At 52.8% G+C, this 17,050-nt stretch overlaps 1 protein-coding gene across 3 annotated transcripts in view; it reads right to left on the bottom strand.

Moving 5' to 3' along the window:
- MAP4 (microtubule associated protein 4) overlaps nt 1-17,050 on the bottom strand; it is a 147,476-nt gene that overhangs the window by 52,912 nt on the left and 77,514 nt on the right. For all 3 annotated transcript variants that reach the window (XM_068176517.1, XM_068176525.1, XM_068176531.1), the window contains 5 exons: nt 8,185-8,298; nt 3,298-3,408; nt 2,371-2,499; nt 1,633-1,707; nt 664-807 (listed from right to left, as the gene is read on the bottom strand). In XM_068176517.1, coding sequence (XP_068032618.1) covers nt 664-807; nt 1,633-1,707; nt 2,371-2,499; nt 3,298-3,408; nt 8,185-8,298 — 573 coding nt within the window. The remainder of the gene's footprint in view (nt 1-663; nt 808-1,632; nt 1,708-2,370; nt 2,500-3,297; nt 3,409-8,184; nt 8,299-17,050) is intronic.

Below are 17,050 nucleotides of genomic sequence, written 5' to 3'. Positions count from 1 at the left end.
TTAGTGAACCAAACCAAAAGGATCCATCATGCACCAGCCCTCATTTGGGTTTGACTTTGTTGTGGGTTTTTTAAGTGATATCATGATCCTCTCTAAAAGAAAATGTAAAGATTGTGATTTTGCACACGAATAAGACTGTAAATAAATAGATATGAAAAGTAGTATGGATGATTCCTGGAGAATTATGGAAATGAGTGGGATAAAGTATTAGGAAACTGGACAACTGGCACTATGAGTCTGTGTATAAATATGTAAAAATGGGATTCTTTTTTTTAAAGAGAATCTTTTAAAAGGACAGGATAAAGGTCCTTGTGAATAGATCTGGCACCTGGGGCCGTGGGGCAGTGGTGGCCTTGGCAGTGCTGGGGAAGGGCTGGGCCTGATGACCTCAGAGGGCTTTTCCCCCTAAACCATTCCCTCACTCTGTGCTGCAACCACAGCCTTGGGATTTTCCTGGAGCTAAAATGTGGAGACAGCAAAGAACCATGGAATCAGCTCCTGGACTGGGACACAACTGAGCAGGTCTGCTGCTTCTCCCTCAGGTGTGCCCACACCTGCAGGCACAGCAGATCTGCTCACTCCTTGTGTGTTTCCCTCAGGAGAGGCAATTCCATGTGCTCCCCCCCCACACCCTGCCCCGCCCTCCAGGCTGCAGGAATTCACCTGGAGCTGCAGCCTTTGGTCCATCCGTGGCTGCAGCCTCTCCTGGGAGTGCTGAGGCTGCAGCAGGAACGTTTCCAGGGGCTGCTGCTGCCGTGGGGCTCTCGGGCAGGCTCGTCCTGATGGCTTCTGTGGCTGCGGGGGGCACTGGGAACAGAAGCAGCTGGAATCAGCAGCTGGAAAGGCCTCGGATCATGGAGCTGCTGGGATGTGGGGGACAGCCCCAGGTGCTGCCTCAGCCACCCCGGGGAGGGAGTCCCCCTCAGCTCAGAGAAAATCGGCTTTGGTTGCCCACTCTCAGGAAAATAATTTGTGCAGCACCCAGGAAAACTCTCGAATCCCAGGAGAAGTGGCAAAGCTGGGGAGGGTTGTGCTACAAACCCTCCCAGTCCCACCCCCAGCTCCAGAAACACTTCCTACCCATCACCAGGGTGAAACTGTTCTCAGCTTCTTCACCGAAATAAAGATCCCATTATTTTGTCAAGTTTTGTAATACACACAAATTCCCAATGGGATAATGTCCCAGTGGAGCTTCAAAGATTTATCTGTGAGCAGAATTTAAAGGTAATTGTAAAATCCCAGGAAGGTTTGGGTGGGAAGGGACCTTAAGGATCCTCCAGTGCCACCCCTGCCATGGCAGGGACACCTCCCACTGTCCCAGGCTGCTCCCAGCCCCCGTGTCCAGCCTGGCCTTGGGCACTGCCAGGGATCCAGGGGCAGCCCCAGCTGCTCTGGGCACCCTGTGCCAGGGCTTTAAACCTCTTTCAGTTTAAAGGCATTCCCACTCCTCAGATGCATTTCCATTCTAAACTGATGTGAGCAGCAGAAGCAGTGCTGTCCTTGGCCAGCTCCCACGTGGCTCTGTCACAGCCTGGTGTCCCTTGAGGAGGCAGACAAGGAGAGGAGCTGGTTCTGCTGCTCAGGAGCTCTCTGCCAACACTTCCTGCAGATCAGCTCAGAACTGGTTTTTACCTGGTGGCTCAACAAAGAAAGAGGTATCTGGTCCCTTCATGTCCTGCTGAGCTCCCATCCAGTATTCTTCAGGGGCTGTGGGAAACAAACACACTGAGTCCAGCCCTGACCCCACAGGGCCTTGACTTTCCCAGGGGAAGGTCTTGACTCTGCTGGGTTTGGAGTTCATCCTCAGGGAATTTCAATTCCCTCTATGAGAGGCACCAGAACCTCCTGTTCTTCCAGGATTACTGGGAGTGAGAGCTCCCATCAGACAAGAGTTACACCCAGCACTGACCCCAGGAGCCAAAAGAGGAGCTTCTTTCCTCAGTTCTCCTGGGCAAGTGGCTCTGGGTAGCCCAGCCTAAGCAGGGGGTTGGAAAAGTTCCAATCTCAACCACCCTGTGACCTCCTAATGTAGGATCCCAGAATGGTTTGGGCTGGAAGGGACCTTAAAGCTCATCTCATGGGCAGGGACACCTCCCACTGTCCCAGGCTGCTGCAAGCCTCATCCAGCCTGGCCTTGGACACTGCCAGGGATCCGGGGGCAGCCACAGCTTCTCTGGGAATTCCATCCCAGGGCCTCACACCAGAACGTTGCCCTGACCCAACAGCTGTCCATGCCAAGAGGAAACTTTCCAATCTTGACTCAATTTTTGTATCAACTCCCCACCAAGATTCTTTAGGACTTGTAAACTGGGATTTCCCAGCTGCAAACCCTCCAAACCCAGCCAGTCAGAGAAAACATTTGCTTCTCACCTGCTTTTCCTGGCAGGAATTCTGTGCCTGACTCGAGGCCAATGAAGGCTGATGGGTCCAGAGCCTCTGCAGGGGAATACAGGGATCCCAGGAAAGGTTGTTCAGGTCCCATCATGGATCCATGTGGAGCTAAGGAAATAAAAAAATCTTTTGTTAATCATCCTCTCCTAAATTTCAAGTCCTACCACACTTTGACTCCCCTGCTCAGCAGCAGTCTAGATAAATCTGCATCAAATGTTAGTTCTGCTTCACACACCATAAATTCTGTATTTAACAGAACTTTCTGACAAGATGTAAGAGAGTAAACACAGGCAAAGGATTTCCTTTGGCTTTCTGCTTCTGCCCCCATGAATTCCAGCTGGTAATCCCTTAATAATCCAATACTGATATAATAATCCAAGAGTTGAAATCCTGAAGAGCAATTTGCAGAAACAGCTCCTGAGCATCTGGGTTCTACCCATTAAAACAAGAACAGGGAAAAAAAAAAGCCTTGTGAATTTACAAGTGTAGAAACCTGCCTTGTGGATCCCCCTGATGGGGAGACCCCTAAAAGGTTCTGTGATGGGACTTTTGGTTTTTTTGGTCTTCAGGTTGTTGTTTATTTTTCTCTTATCAAAAGTTCAGCATGCTGTCTACACGCCAGACTTAGAGTACAAAGAGAAGGCACCAAAAGTCACAAGACACACAGGTTCAAGGTCTTTTAAAACCATTTTGTCCAATTAACTCTTAGAATGTATTTTATTTCCACCTTTCTACTAAGATAGGTAGAAATGGGTTCCAACATCAACCTTCATTTTCAGTACATGGAAATGAACCTTCAGCCAGCATCCCTGGGTTCCAGCATCAACCCTTATTTTCAGTACATGAAAGACAAGAGAGGAAAGTGCCCCTCTGGCAGCTGGGGAGGGATGCCCAGGGGGAGCTCACCAAGGATGTCCCTGGCAGCGTCGGCGTGGCCCGGGAACAGCGGCACGTTCTTCATGTCCGTGGGGAAGGACAGCTCCGGCAGGTTCTCCCCTCTGTGCATGCTGAAGGGGTCTGGAGAGACACAACCACGCAGGGTCACCACACAGGGTACAAGCAGCACCATTGGAACAAGAGGATGGAGATGCAGCAGGTCCCAGCGCTGCACTTCCACGGAAAAGCTGCTTTTGGGATTACTCACCGGGAGCAAACCCCTTTGCAATTAGAATTTACACCCAACAGTAACACCCAGTTGCTCAGGCTGATTTCTGGGGAAAGTGGATCATGACTGATCCTGGAGAAACTGTGCCCTCCCCTCCAGGAGGAGCCATCTGCCTCTGCCCTGATGGACACAGCCCATGAATCTGAGTCAGGAACAAGGGCTCAGCTCAGCTCACCCCAGAGCAGGGAAAGGTGTGGGATCTCTGAGCTCTCCCAGCTAGGAACTGCATCCCAGTATGAACTGGGGTGATGGACTGGTATTTTAGGCAAGTCACTGGGAAATTGAAACATCCCCCTGAGTCTCAGGCAGACTGTCCTATCCCTGGAAGTGTCCAAGGCCAGGCTGGACAGGGCTTGGAGCAGCCTGGGACAGTGGGAGGTGTTCCTGCCGTGACAGGGATGGAATGGGATGGGATTCAATGTCCCTGTCATCCCTGCCCTCTGGCAGTGGGAGCCATTCCCTGGGTCCTGTCCCTCCATCCTTGTCCCCAGTCCCTCTCCAGCTCTCCTGGAGCCCCTTCAGGCCCTGCAAGGGGCTCTGAGCTGGAGCTTCCTCCCCTCCAGGGGAACACCCTCTTTCCAGACACTCGGATTTCCTCCAGTTAAACCCAGCTCAGAGGGATTTGGTTGTGGGCTGCGGCTCATTTTCATGCCAGATGTGCTCCCTGCAGCTGACATTGAGCTGTTCCCATGCCCACAGCGGGCTGGGATGTCAAGATCAGGTGAGCTGAGTGAATTCCTTTATAAACCTGTCAGATTACTGAGATGCCAAGACAACATCTTGCCTTGGAGCAACGTGCAGAATATTTTGATTTTGAGCTGTTTACAACAGCATTGCCAGGTCTGAACAACTGCCTTCTTTCCAATTAAAAAATCAACCCCTAAAAACAAGGAAAAAAAAAGAAGAGCATGACTGAAACCAATTTAAACCTAAAAGAGATCCTGCTGATGTTCCCTCTTTGCCCAGCAGCTGGATGATGTGGACAAAACGGGTAGCTCAGATCTCTGGGCCAACCCACCTCTGCCCCAGAGGGAAAAGGGAGAGCTGAAATTTCCCCTCTTTCTCCCCAAGGAACAAGGAATTACAGGGATGGTGGTCAGGAGATCCTTTATACCACTGGCCAGAGAATCTTCTCCTTGGGGGGGAAATCATCCTCCCATATTCCAAAGAGTGGGCACACAAATATTGAATAAACCCAATGATTTCTCTGAGTCTGATGTTCCCATTTTTCTCCTGTTGACAAATCCTTAAAGCTGCTCTGTGTCCTCTGATCCCTCTGCTCCATTATGGGAACTCTAAGCAGAATCTCATTTAAATCCAACTGGAAGAGCAACACAACACAGCCCTAACTCTGATGCTGAACTTTATGTGGTGCCTGCACAAGGTGTGCAAGACACTCCAAGGACGTGAAACCTAAAGAAATGTGGTTTCATGCAACAAATAAACTAAAATATTCATATTGATCAGGCCAAAAGAACACTGGGTGATGGGCCAGGTATGTAAATTGTTCCTAATTAACAAATTTGACATCTGGCTCTTGAGCAGAACGACACCAGTGTCCCATTCCTGCACCCACAGAGCAACAGGAGGGAAACCCCAACAAACCTGAGGCTTTTCCAGTTCTTCCATGAATCATTTCTTAGCCTTGTAAAAATACATCAGGTCTTCACTGCATCTCTCACAGAGATTCAGTCAGTAAGAAAATCATGCACTAAGCACGCCTACAGTACTCAAAAAGATATTAAAAAAAGAAATTCCAGCCTGTATCTTTCCAGATTGACTGCCTGGGATGATCTGGGCAGGACCCACATTTCTCAGGTGCTCCTGGAGCCAGCAAGCAATTTAATTTTAAAAAATGAGGGGGAAAAAGGAGAATATTGAGGGGAATCTGCTGGGTGAAAGCGTATCTGTGTGCAGGGCTGGGTTGCACAGGGTGCAGCTCGTGCTCAGCAGTGCCAGCAGCTGCAGAGGCCAGGGGACAGTCCCAGCTGCAGGGCAGGGCAGGCTGTGACAGAGGGACACTGCCTGGGGACACTGCAGGTCAGAGGGACAGCTCGGGGGAGGTCTGCACTGAAACCCACAGTGCTCACAGCAGCGTGTCGGAACCCAGAACGTCCCTCGGGCACTCTTGGATGCTCCGGGCCCAGGTCAAAAGCATCTGAGACCCTGGCATGCAGCCGCAGACCCCTGTGGCTTTGAACCTGACCCATGGAACAATTTACCAGCCTCACAGGAAGAACAAGAAATCACAAAAGTTTAGATATTATAGCAGAAGTAGTCACAAAGTGAGAGGAAGAGTTTTTGAGTGCTGTACAGGGGGGTTTTAGGCCTTGTACAGAGGGGTCTGAGTTTTGTACATGGGGGTCAGAAGTTATAAGATGGAGGGACTTGGGCGTGCCCTGTCCTCTTTCCTTCTCCTTCCTAACCTCCATGTTCTTGGTGATGTTGGCACTCACAGGTTGGTTTAGAGTAGAAAGTCACTGTTCAGTACAGGTGATGGGCATTGGGGGAAAACCATAAACATTTAACACACAATGTATGATATAAAAGAGGGCACCAGCCCCCTGGGCGTCGGAGTGTGCCCTTGCCTGACTGCTGAACGGACCGCAGCAGCTCAGGGAGAAATCTTTTGGATAACACACAATAAACTACCTTGAGACCGGACAGCTGAAGACTACCGAGTCTTTCTTTGGAAGCTCGGGTTGGAGGAGAGACTTTTCCACCTTTCCGGGCCACCCCAATCAGGGAGTGAGGCCCGACAACAACAGACCCCACAGCAGCTCGGCTGTGGGAGTCCCCCAAAACCTGCTCTGGGCAGAGAACCCCAGAACTATTAAGGGTTGGAAAAAACCTCAGAGACCATCAACTCCAACCTTTGACCAAACACCCCCAAAACACAACACAAAATGCTGTGTCTGCTTGGGTTTTGAACACTTCCAGGGATGGGGACTCACCACTGCCCTGGGCAGCCCCTTCCTACACTTAACCACTGTTGATTTCCCAATTTCCACCCTGAGCTCCCCTGGCCCAGCCTGAGCCCGTTCCCTCTCCTCCTGTCCCTGTTCCCTGGAGCAGAGCCCGATCCCCCGGGCTGTCCCCTCCTGTCAGGAGCTGTGCAGAGCCACAAGGTCCCCCCTGAGCCCCCTTTTCTCCAGGCTGAGCCCCTTCCCAGCTCCCTCAGCCCCTCCTGGGGCTCCAGCCCCTTCCCAGCTCCATTCCCTGGACACGCTCCAGCCCCTCCAGGGCTCCCCTGCTGGGAGGGGCCCAGAGCTGCCCCCGGATTCCAGGGGGTCCCTCAGCCTCAGCAGGGCCGGCACAGGGGACAATCCCTGCCCTGGGCTGTGCTCACACTGGGGCTGGCACGGCCCAGGGGCTGTCGGCCTCTTGCCCACCCGGGCACCCCTGGGCTCGTGTCCAGCCATTTCACCAGCCCCGGTGCCCGGCCTGGGGGTCCCGTGGGGTGACGGTGCCCTGAGGGCAGCACCCGGCCCTTGGCCCGTGGATCCAGCCTGTCCTGATCCCCCTGGAGCCTCCCTGCCCTGCAGCACGGCCACATCCAGCCGTGCTGGCCACGACCATGGAGAGGTCACCCCTCCCTCACCCCCATCCCCAGGGTGATCCCCTGAGCCGGGCCCCAGCCTGGGGAGCCTGGGGGCTGCCGAAGGCCGGGGAGCAGGAGCCCCCTCAGGGATGGAGCCCGCCGTCCATGAGGGGAGCAGGAGCCCCCTCAGGGATGGCGCCCGCAGTCCATGAGGGGAGCAGGAGCCCCCTCAGGGTTGGAGCCCACCGTCCATGATGGGAGCAGGAGCCCCCTCAGGGATGGAGCCCACGGTCCATGAGGGGAGCAGGAGCCCCCTCAGGGATGGAGCCCACCGTCCATGAGGGGAGAAGGAACCCCCTCAGGGATGGAGCGCGCAGTCCATGAGGGGAGCAGGAGCCCCCTCAGGGATGGAGCCTGCAGTCCATGAGGGGAGCAGGAGCCCCCTCAGGGATGGAGCCCGCAGTCCATGAGGGGAGCAGGAGTCCCCTCAGGGATGGAGCGCGCGGTCCATGAGGGGAGCAGGAGCTCCCTCAGGGATGGAGGCAGCAGTCCACGAGGGGAGCAGGAGCTCCCTCAGGGATGGAGCCCACAGTCCATGAGGGGAGCAGGAGCCCGTAGTCCATGAGAGGAGCAGGAGCTCCCTCAGGGATGGAGCGCGCAGTCCATGAGGGGAGCAGGAGCCCCCTCAGGGATGGAGCACGCGGTCCATGAGGGGAGCAGGAGCTCCCTCAGGGATGGAGCACGCGGTCCATGAGGGGAGCAGGAGCCCCCTCAGGGATGGAGCACGCAGTCCATGAGGGGAGCAGGAGCTCCCTCAGGGATGGAGCACGCAGTCCATGAGGGGAGAAGGAGCCCCCTCAGGGATGGAGCGCGCAGTCCATGAGGGGAGAAGGAGCTCCCTCAGGGATGGAGCACGCGGTCCATGAGGGGAGAAGGAGCCCCCTCAGGGATGGAGCGCGCAGTCCATGAGGGGAGAAGGAGCCCGCAGTCCATGAGGGGAGCAGGAGCCCCCTCAGGGATGGAGCCCGCAGTCCATGATGTCCCCCAGCTGGTAAGTCAGGGTGCTCCAGCTCCTGAGCCATCCTACCAGCCATGTCCATGGGTTTGAAGCACAGGTCCCTCTCCTCTGCTGACCAGGAGTCGTTGCGATCCAGGAACTCCTTGTAGGACATCTTCTCATCCATGATTTCTCCTGGGAATACTGACATGGGAGAAGAAAATGACCCAGTCAAAAGCCAAATATTGAAATATTTAAAATGGATCGTTGCACCATGTGACATTTGGATGGGAATCCCCAGGTAACGGGGACTGGCAGCCAAACCAGAGACCATAACATTCATTTTTGACTGGTTTGATCCAGCTCTTCAAATACAAGACACAGAATAATGGGGATTTCTGTGTCCTGAGGCACATGTAACATCAAGAACAGACTCACATGGAAGTGCTGTCCTGGTCCAAGGCCTCCAGTTGTACAAAAGGAACAAAACCATAAGTTCTGAGGCTTTAAACAGGACAAACTCAGTGGAAAGGTTCAAAGTTAATACCCAGACTAATGCCTTTTAGCTTTATTTCCATTTTAAGGAGGCCTGAATTTATCAGCTCTTCTGAGCACAACAGTAGAGTTTTAAAGTGGTTCCAGTTTCTTCTGGAAAGAAACACAGAAGTATTTACAGGGACTCCTTCTCTCATCCCCCATACAACATTCTCTACATCTCTTTATGCTTTTAAAATTTTTACCTTCACTTAGGCTGACAATACCTGCAAGCCTGGAGCTCAGGAGATGAAATTCATCACAAAATATCCCTGGATATAACCCTTAATTCAGTGCAAAACTGTAGTTACTAAAAACAACCCCAATGTTAAGGCACAGAAGGACCAGAAGGGAAGAATTCATTAAAAACACAACCCTGGTCCATAAAACAACAACCTGGAGGTGTCAGGTGGGCTGAGAGCTCACAGCAAGGTGGGCAGAGATTCCAGAATAACAATAACAATAACAATAATAATAACAACAACATGATTGAGAAAGAATAAGATGAAAAATGGCTTTTGTGGGGCTTGGAGTTTGTTTTAGATCATAAAACAAGGTCACCAGTACAAATCATCAGCGGGTTCCACAGTTTGCTCAGAGTTTGGGTTTAGAGGAGCAGGAGGGGATTCCTTGGAGTTTGAAACATGTCCAAACCTCTGATTAGAGGTAAATATTAAATATGACTTCTCATTAATCATAAAAATATTTAATAATAAATTAAATTATAACACATTCTATAATAATGTAATACATGGGATAATTTATGTTATACATGTGATAATTAAATGTAGTATAAATATATAGCATAAAGTATATATCTATAATATATACTTTATATATATTCTATAATACATTTTCTATGTTTTCATGCACATTACACTTTATGTTATAAAATATATTTTACCATGTATAGCTTATATATTTTCATGTGTTTTATATTATATGCCTATACATAATTTTTTCTATTTATAAATATATGTAAATTATGTATGATACGTTATTCTATACATATTTTATTTCCAGGCAGGAGCTTCCCGGGGCTTCGGTCCCTCTGAGGGTCACATGGAGGGACACGGCGGTGCTGGCACCTTGTCCTCAGTGCCACCCGGGGCAGGAGCAGGACACGAGCTCTGCCTGCCCCTGTCCCAAAATTCCACCTGGGTGTCCCAGAGCAGCACCCACCCAGCACCCTCCCAGGCACAGAACAGATCCCAGAGAGATGCTGGTCCAAGGAAACACAAATAAAATGGAACTTTTACACTTACACACACTGGGAAAGCCAAATTCCAGGGAGCACAACACTCCCACCCCTTGTCTGCCAGGAGAACAGGACCCCGAGCAGGCAATGCAGCCCTGCCCTGATCCCATCCACTCCGAGCAGCCCTGTCCTGATCGCATCCCTGTCCTGATCCCATCCCTGCCCTGATCCCATCCACTCCGAGCAGCCCTGTCCTGATCGCATCCCTGTCCTGATCGCATCCCTGTCCTGATCCCATCCCTGCCCTGATCCCATCCCTGTCCTGATCCCTGCCCTGCCCTGATCCCTGCCCTGCCCTGATCCCATCCCTGCCCTGATCCCATCCCTGCCCTGATCCCATCCCTGTCCTGATCCCATCCCTGTCCTGATCCCATCCCTGCTCTGATCCCATCCCTGCCCTGATCCCGTCCCTGTCCTGATCCCATCCCTGCCCTGATCCCATCCCTGCCCTGATCCCATCCACTCCAAGCAGCCCTGTCCTGATCCCATCCCTGCCCCGATCCCATCCCTGTCCTGATCCCATCCCTGTCCTGATCCCATCCCTGCCCTGATCCCTGCCCTGTCCTGATCGCATCCCTGCCCTGATCCCATCCCTGCCCTGATCCCATCCCTGCCCTGATCCCATCCCTGCCCTGATCCCATCCCTGCTCTGATCCCATCCCTGCCCCGATCCCATCCCTGCCCTGATCCCATCCCTGCCCTGATCCCATCCCTGCCCTGATCCCATCCCTGCTCTGATCCCATCCCTGCCCTGATCCCGTCCCTGCCCTGATCCCATCCCTGCCCTGATCCCATCCCTGTCCTGATCCCATCCACTCCGAGCAGACCTGTCCTGATCGCATCCCTGCCCCGATCCCGTCCCTGCCCTGATCCCATCCCTGTCCTGATCCCATCCCTGCCCTGATCCCATCCCTGTCCTGATCGCATCCCTGCCCCGATCCCGTCCCTGCCCTGATCCCATCCCTGCCCCGATCCCATCCCTGCCCCGATCCCATCCCTGTCCTGATCCCATCCCTGCCCCGATCCCATCCCTGTCCTGATCCCATCCCTGCCCTGATCCCATCCCTGCCCTGATCCCATCCCTGCCCCGATCCCATCCCTGTCCTGATCCCATCCCTGCCCCGATCCCGTCCCTGCCCTGATCCCTGCCCTGCCCTGATCCCTGCCCTGCTCTGATCCCATCGCTGCCCTGATTCCGTCCCTGCCCCGATCCCATCCCGGCCCCGATCCCATCCCTGTCCTGATCCCATCCCTGCCCCGATCCCATCCCGGCCCCGATCCCATCCCGGCCCCGATCCCGTCCCTGCCCCGATCCCGTCCCTGCCCCGATCCTGTCCCTGCCCCGATCCCATCCCTGCCCTGATCCCTGCCCTGCTCTGATCTCATCGCTGCCCCGATCCCGTCCCTGCCCCGATCCCATCCCGGCCCCGATCCCATCCCTGTCCTGATCCCATCCCTGTCCTGATCCCATCCCAGCCCCGATCCCATCCCTGCCCCGATCCCATCCCTGCCCCGATCCCATCCCTTGCCCCGATCCCACCCACCCCAAGCAGCCCTGCAGCCCCAGCAGCAGTTTGGCACGGGCTCGCTGCTTTTCTGCCGGAGCTCTGAGCTTTTACTCTGCTCGGTGACTCCGTTTGCCGTGGCTGACTCCAGCAGGGGCACGCAGCAGGTCCCAGGCAGGGTGACACCACCCCTGCCTGCCCCTGACAAAGGACAGGGGACGTGGGGGACAGCAACCCCCTGTGGAAAACCCAGCCTGGGCAACACTGTCCGAGCTTGGAGCAGCTAATTTCAGGAGAAAATTTTGATTAATATTTTATTTGATAATATAAGGTAATTTTGGTACTATTTTATTTAGCTTTGCAAAGTGCTTTGGAGATAAAGTGCCACTGCAATGTGTCAAGAGACATTATTATTATTTACCATTATTTGTAGTACAGAACAGCAAGGGATTTAATTAGATTCCACTGTAAATTCCTCTAGACAGGAGCCTGTCATTCGTGTGTCTATAAAACTATTTAAAGCCAAAAAAAAAAAAAAAAAGACACTAAAAGTCCTTGACAGTGTGAGGAAGAGCCTGGGAGCAGTTAAAAACATTCAAGAACTTCTTCAGAGATGATATTATGATATTATGACATTAACAGAGCGCTGGGTTGGACCCACACTGAGGCTGATGGAGAGCACCCACTGCTTGAACTCTGAATATTTCAAACAAATCTATTTGTTAGCACTAAAAATATATTGGCATATTGCCACAATTAAAGATTTCACAGGAAAGAACATAAAATTAGGGTCAGAAAGGTAAACCTGAAGAAACCCCTCCACTTTGGGGGGAGTTTTAGTAGCCAGGTTGTGTTCATGCCTTTCAATACAGAGGGGAACCACACCCGCGGCTGGAGAAGGAGGGAGCAGCAGGAGACAAAAGGAATTGTGATGGGAAATATTTCCATTTGACACCAGATGAAACCAAGCTGAACAAAACTCAGTCAGTGTTTGCAAGCCCTGAGCTGCAGCAAAGCCCCAGAGCTGGCTGGGAGCTGGATCAGGAGCAGCTGGGAGCTGCCTCTGCCAAATCCTTCCCAATCCAAACCCAAGACTGGGATATTCTTCACACAATATTTTCACAACAGATGCAAATTAAAAACCCAAACCAGGCAGTGCTTCCCAGCAGGAATCCCGGTGCAAGGAGGGATGCAGGCAGCTCTGGAGCAGGGAGAGGAGAGCAGAGCGGGGCCAGCCACAGGGACAAGCCTGGACCAGCCACCCCTTCCTTGGGCCAGTCAGGACCCAGCTACCCCTGCCAGAGCCAGGACAACAAAGATTTCTGGATCACAGTCAGCATCAGCAAACCCCCTCAGCTATTCCCAAAATGTTTTCCAAGTTATGTGCCATAATGTGGACACTTCCAGCTTATTTGCTGTCCCCACCCCATCCCAATATTCAGCTTCCCCTTATCAAACCTGGAACACAAAACATGATCTCAGATTTCCCGAGGACTGGGAAAAGAGGATTTTTCGGTTCCAAACCCAAGCTCCCCAAACATGTTCTGCCTCTGACCTACCAACAGAAGACACAAAACAACAAAAAGGAGAAGCCAAACTCTTCCAAGACACAGTGCTGCCAGTGCCTGTGAATGTGCAGCAGCAGCAGATAAATGCACGCCACGCAAAATGCGACTCTGACAGATCCCACAGACCTGTAAAGCAATTTTAGCAAGTATTAAAGCTTGCTGATAGCTGAAAATCCGGTTACGAGCCCTGATGATATAAACCAATGTAGGATTAGAGCTTACAAAGTCTTGCTTAAAGGAAAAAAGACCATTAACAACGTACTTACAAAGCAAACTTGCTTCTGAAAGGACAAACAAGGATCCCATGCAAGCAGCACCTTCCGTGCACTGCTCCCAGGGCAGGATGAGGGTGGAACGTTCAGCAGGGCTGCTGACAGCGTGGAATTGTTTGTTTGATCATCTCTCTGCTCAGGTCAGCGCGGTCACATCACCCAATTCACAGCTAATCCAGCCAAAAGTGCCCTTGTGGCCACCTACCCCCGTGCCCAGGCTGGGAGCTGGGAGCCGGGGCAGGACACGCTCCCGGAGCTGCTGGCACGCAGGACACCCCAGGGAATGTCCAGCCAGGGGCTCTCTGAGCACAGGATTACCCTCTAAAGCCTTTGCCCTGCAGGAGATGCTAATCTTGGCAGGTCACAGGCCAGACCTCCAGCTCGGGGTTAAGGAGCTTCAAAGTTACTGAGAGAGCAGCCAGGAGAGGGCCCTGCCAGCAGCCAGCAGGGAAAACGGGAAAAGGAGGCTTGGGAGCTGCAGTCCTGCAGTGGATCCCAAAGGGAACGAAACCTGCCCCGATCACCCTGGGATGGGGAGGCACAGTTGGCCTTGCTGCAATCCCCAGAGAGCAGCAGTTTTATCAGCCATGCCAATCAGTTCCCATCAGCCTCACAGGGAATGAAAGTCCCCCAGACACATCTCCCTCTGCAGGGTGTGGGATCTGCAGCCTTAAAAAGGAGCTTCAGAATCAGAGCCGTGGAATGGTTTGGGCTGGAAGGGACCTCAAAGCCATCCAGTGCCACCCCTGCCATGGCAGGGACACCCCCCACTGTCCCAGACTGCTCCAAGTGTCCAGCCTGGCCTTGGGCACTGCCAGGGATCCAGGGGCAGCCACAGCTGCTCTGGGAATTCCATCCCAGCCCCTCCCCACCCTCCCAGCCAGGAATTCCCAATTCCCAATCTCCCATCCATCCCTGCCCTCTGGCAGTGGGAGCCATTCCCTGTGTCCTGTCCCTCCATCCTTGTCCCCAGTCCCTCTCCAGCTCTCCTGGAGCCCCTTCAGGGTCCAAGGTCTCCCTGGAGCCTTTCCTTCCCCAGACTGGATGCTGTAAGGATTCCACACGAGGCTGGGGCTGTTTGGGGAGTGCTTGGTGCCTGTGTGAGGAACTGTCTGTTCTCAGGACATTTATTACCAGGAGCAACATCTGATTCCCATCTGAGGGATTCCTGAGAACTTTGCCTGCATGTCCTGTCTGATTTTCAGGCACACATCCCTTCAATCTGCTGCCCAGTGGTGTTGTACAGGATGGAATCTACCTGGAACATCAGGTAAAAACCCCACAGGCAGCCAAGGCATTCCAGGGTCTCCTTCCCTTGCCCAGGACATTATTTCCAGACATTCTTCAGGGTAAGGGAAGCAAAAGTTTCCCCTGAAAGGTCACAGGGCCCATCCCTCAAGATGCTCAGGCTCTCCTTGTGCCTGCTGGCTTTAGAGTAAACATGGAGTATCCTGCAGGAATATCCCCTCAATGCTTTATTATCACTCTCATCATTTTGTAAAATAAAATATTGTCTAGGTCACTTCAGAGAGAAGGGTCTGAAAATCCCCATGAGTGAGTTTTGCAGACAAGCTTCACTAATCCCCAAAATCTAAGGGATAAGCACAGACAGGAACTACACGGAAAAAGCTGTCACCCAGTCACCCAAAGGGAGGCTGTACATTTTTATCCAAGAGCATAAGAGCTCGAGATTCCAAGAAGTTTTTGCATTTAATGAATATCTAAGGCACTAAGCTGGCAGCCCTGATGGAGGACAGCTCACCCAGAGCAGAGCTGTCAGAGCTGGTTACTCCCTCCCTTTCCTCCTGGCAAAGTGAAATACAGCAGTTCCATCCTGCTGAGAACTGCGATCGGAGGGGACAGGACCCTGGGCAGGGTGGCCACAGAGGCTGTGGAGTGTCCAGCCCTGGGCTAACTCCAAACCCAGCTGGGCAGAGCACGAGCAGAGTCTGCTTTCCTTGCTCTGGGCAAAGGTGCTGGCCTTAGGATGGCAGAGGTTCTTCCAGCCTGCTGAGCCTTCACAGGCTCCTCAGACCCAGCTTTCTGCAGAAAACACACTTCTGTCCTTGCAGGAGAGGAAAGTTTAACGCCCAGGAGACAGTGCTGGCTGAGATTACACAAAATACTTTAATTTCATAGAATATCAGAATGGTTTGGGCTGGAAGGGGCCTTAAAGATCATCTCATTCCAAGCTTCCACTGTCCCAGGCTGCTCCAAGCCCCAGTGTCCAGCCTGGCCTTGGGCACTGCCAGGGATCCAGGGGCAGCCACAGCTGCTCTGGGAATTCCATCCCAGCCCCTCCCCACCCTCCCAGCCAGGAATTCCTCCCCAGTATCCCACCCACCCCTGCCCTGTGGCACTGGGAACCCAGTCCCCCTTGCCCTGGCACTCTCAAATTCCTGCAATGAGAAGCAAATTCAATTCCACCACTGAGCTGGATGGGAAGAAGATCAGGAATCTATGAAAGGCCCTCAAGAAACCGCAGGGCATTTCAGAGGGTGCTGACAGTTCCAGAAGGGTTTTACTGCTTTCCCTCTGAAATTCCATGAGGTTACATAACCCTGAATGCTAAAAGGGCCCCGTGCCTACGACTGTCAGAACCACTATCTCCAAACTTCAGAGATGCAAAGTCAGTAACTTGAAAGTTCAACACAAGGTTCATGTTCTGCCTTGTAAAAAAAAAAATCTACAAGGAAAAAAAATGCAGTTGCTACAGTTTTTTGTCCAGCTTTTCCCCCTTCCTTATTTTTCCCTCCCAGAGGAAATTTCCAGCAGCAATTGCTTTGTCATGGACTGGGAGATGGAACCATGGAGGTGCAGAGAGCTCCCAGCTCTGCTCTAAGTGCTCCCTGTTCGTCCTGCTGCTCCTGCTCCCCACTGGGAACATCAGCTGCTCAGGGAGTGAGGAATCCTGAGCACTGCTCAGATTTATTCCTCCCAGCTCCCACCTCTCCTCACCTGGAACCACCCTGCAACAGACTCATCTGTTAATAACAAAGGCACCCAAAGCTCTGTTTTTAAACAAAAGGATCACTGATGACTTATTTCCACTGCATTGCAAATACACCAGGTGTTGGGAGAGCTGGAGAGGGACTGGGGACAAGGCATGGAGGGACAGGACACAGGGAATGGCTCCCACTGCCAGAGGGCAGGGATGGATGGGATCTTGGAAAGAATTCCTGGCTGGCAGGGTGGGGAGAGGCTGGGACGGAATTCCCAGAGCAGCTGTGACTGCCCCTGGATCCCTGAAGTGTCCAGGGCCAGGTTGGAAGGGGCTTGGAGCACCTGGGATAGTGGAAGTGTCGCAGCTTGGACTTTTTGTTTGGTTTTTCTCAGCCAAGTGGTACAACTGAGACACTTCTCCTGTTTCACTTGGGGTTCCTTCCTAAAGCCAGGAGCCTTCTGCACATCCTTGGCAGGGAATACTTCAACCCACAGCCAGGCAAAACTCCCCAGACCTGCCCAGCAAGCCCAGTGTGAGGTGCAGGTGATGCAGAGAACATCTCCTGTGGCAAGCCCAGGGCAGCAATGCCAGGGCTGAGGCAGCTGAATCCCTGCCCCATTGCCTGGCCCTGCATCCTGCCTCAGAACTGAGGAGAGCCCACAGGAAGGTCTGGGGGCACCCTGCCAGGCTGCCTTGCCTGAAACACGAGAATAAAATCAATTCTGAGGCAAAAGAATCATAGTGAGGAGTGGGCACAGGAGGCCTGTCCAGACCCCACTGAGCTGGCATGGGGAGAGCCCCAGAGATCCCAGAATTCTGCAATCATCCAGGTTGGAAAATCCCTCCAACACCATCAAGTCCCAGCTGTGCCCCAT

This window comes from Anomalospiza imberbis, chromosome 1 (genome assembly GCF_031753505.1).
Source record: "Anomalospiza imberbis isolate Cuckoo-Finch-1a 21T00152 chromosome 1, ASM3175350v1, whole genome shotgun sequence".
Classification (NCBI taxonomy): domain Eukaryota; kingdom Metazoa; phylum Chordata; class Aves; order Passeriformes; family Viduidae; genus Anomalospiza; species Anomalospiza imberbis.
Note: the sequence above shows the minus strand (reverse complement) of the source record. Positions and strands in the feature narration are given on the sequence as shown.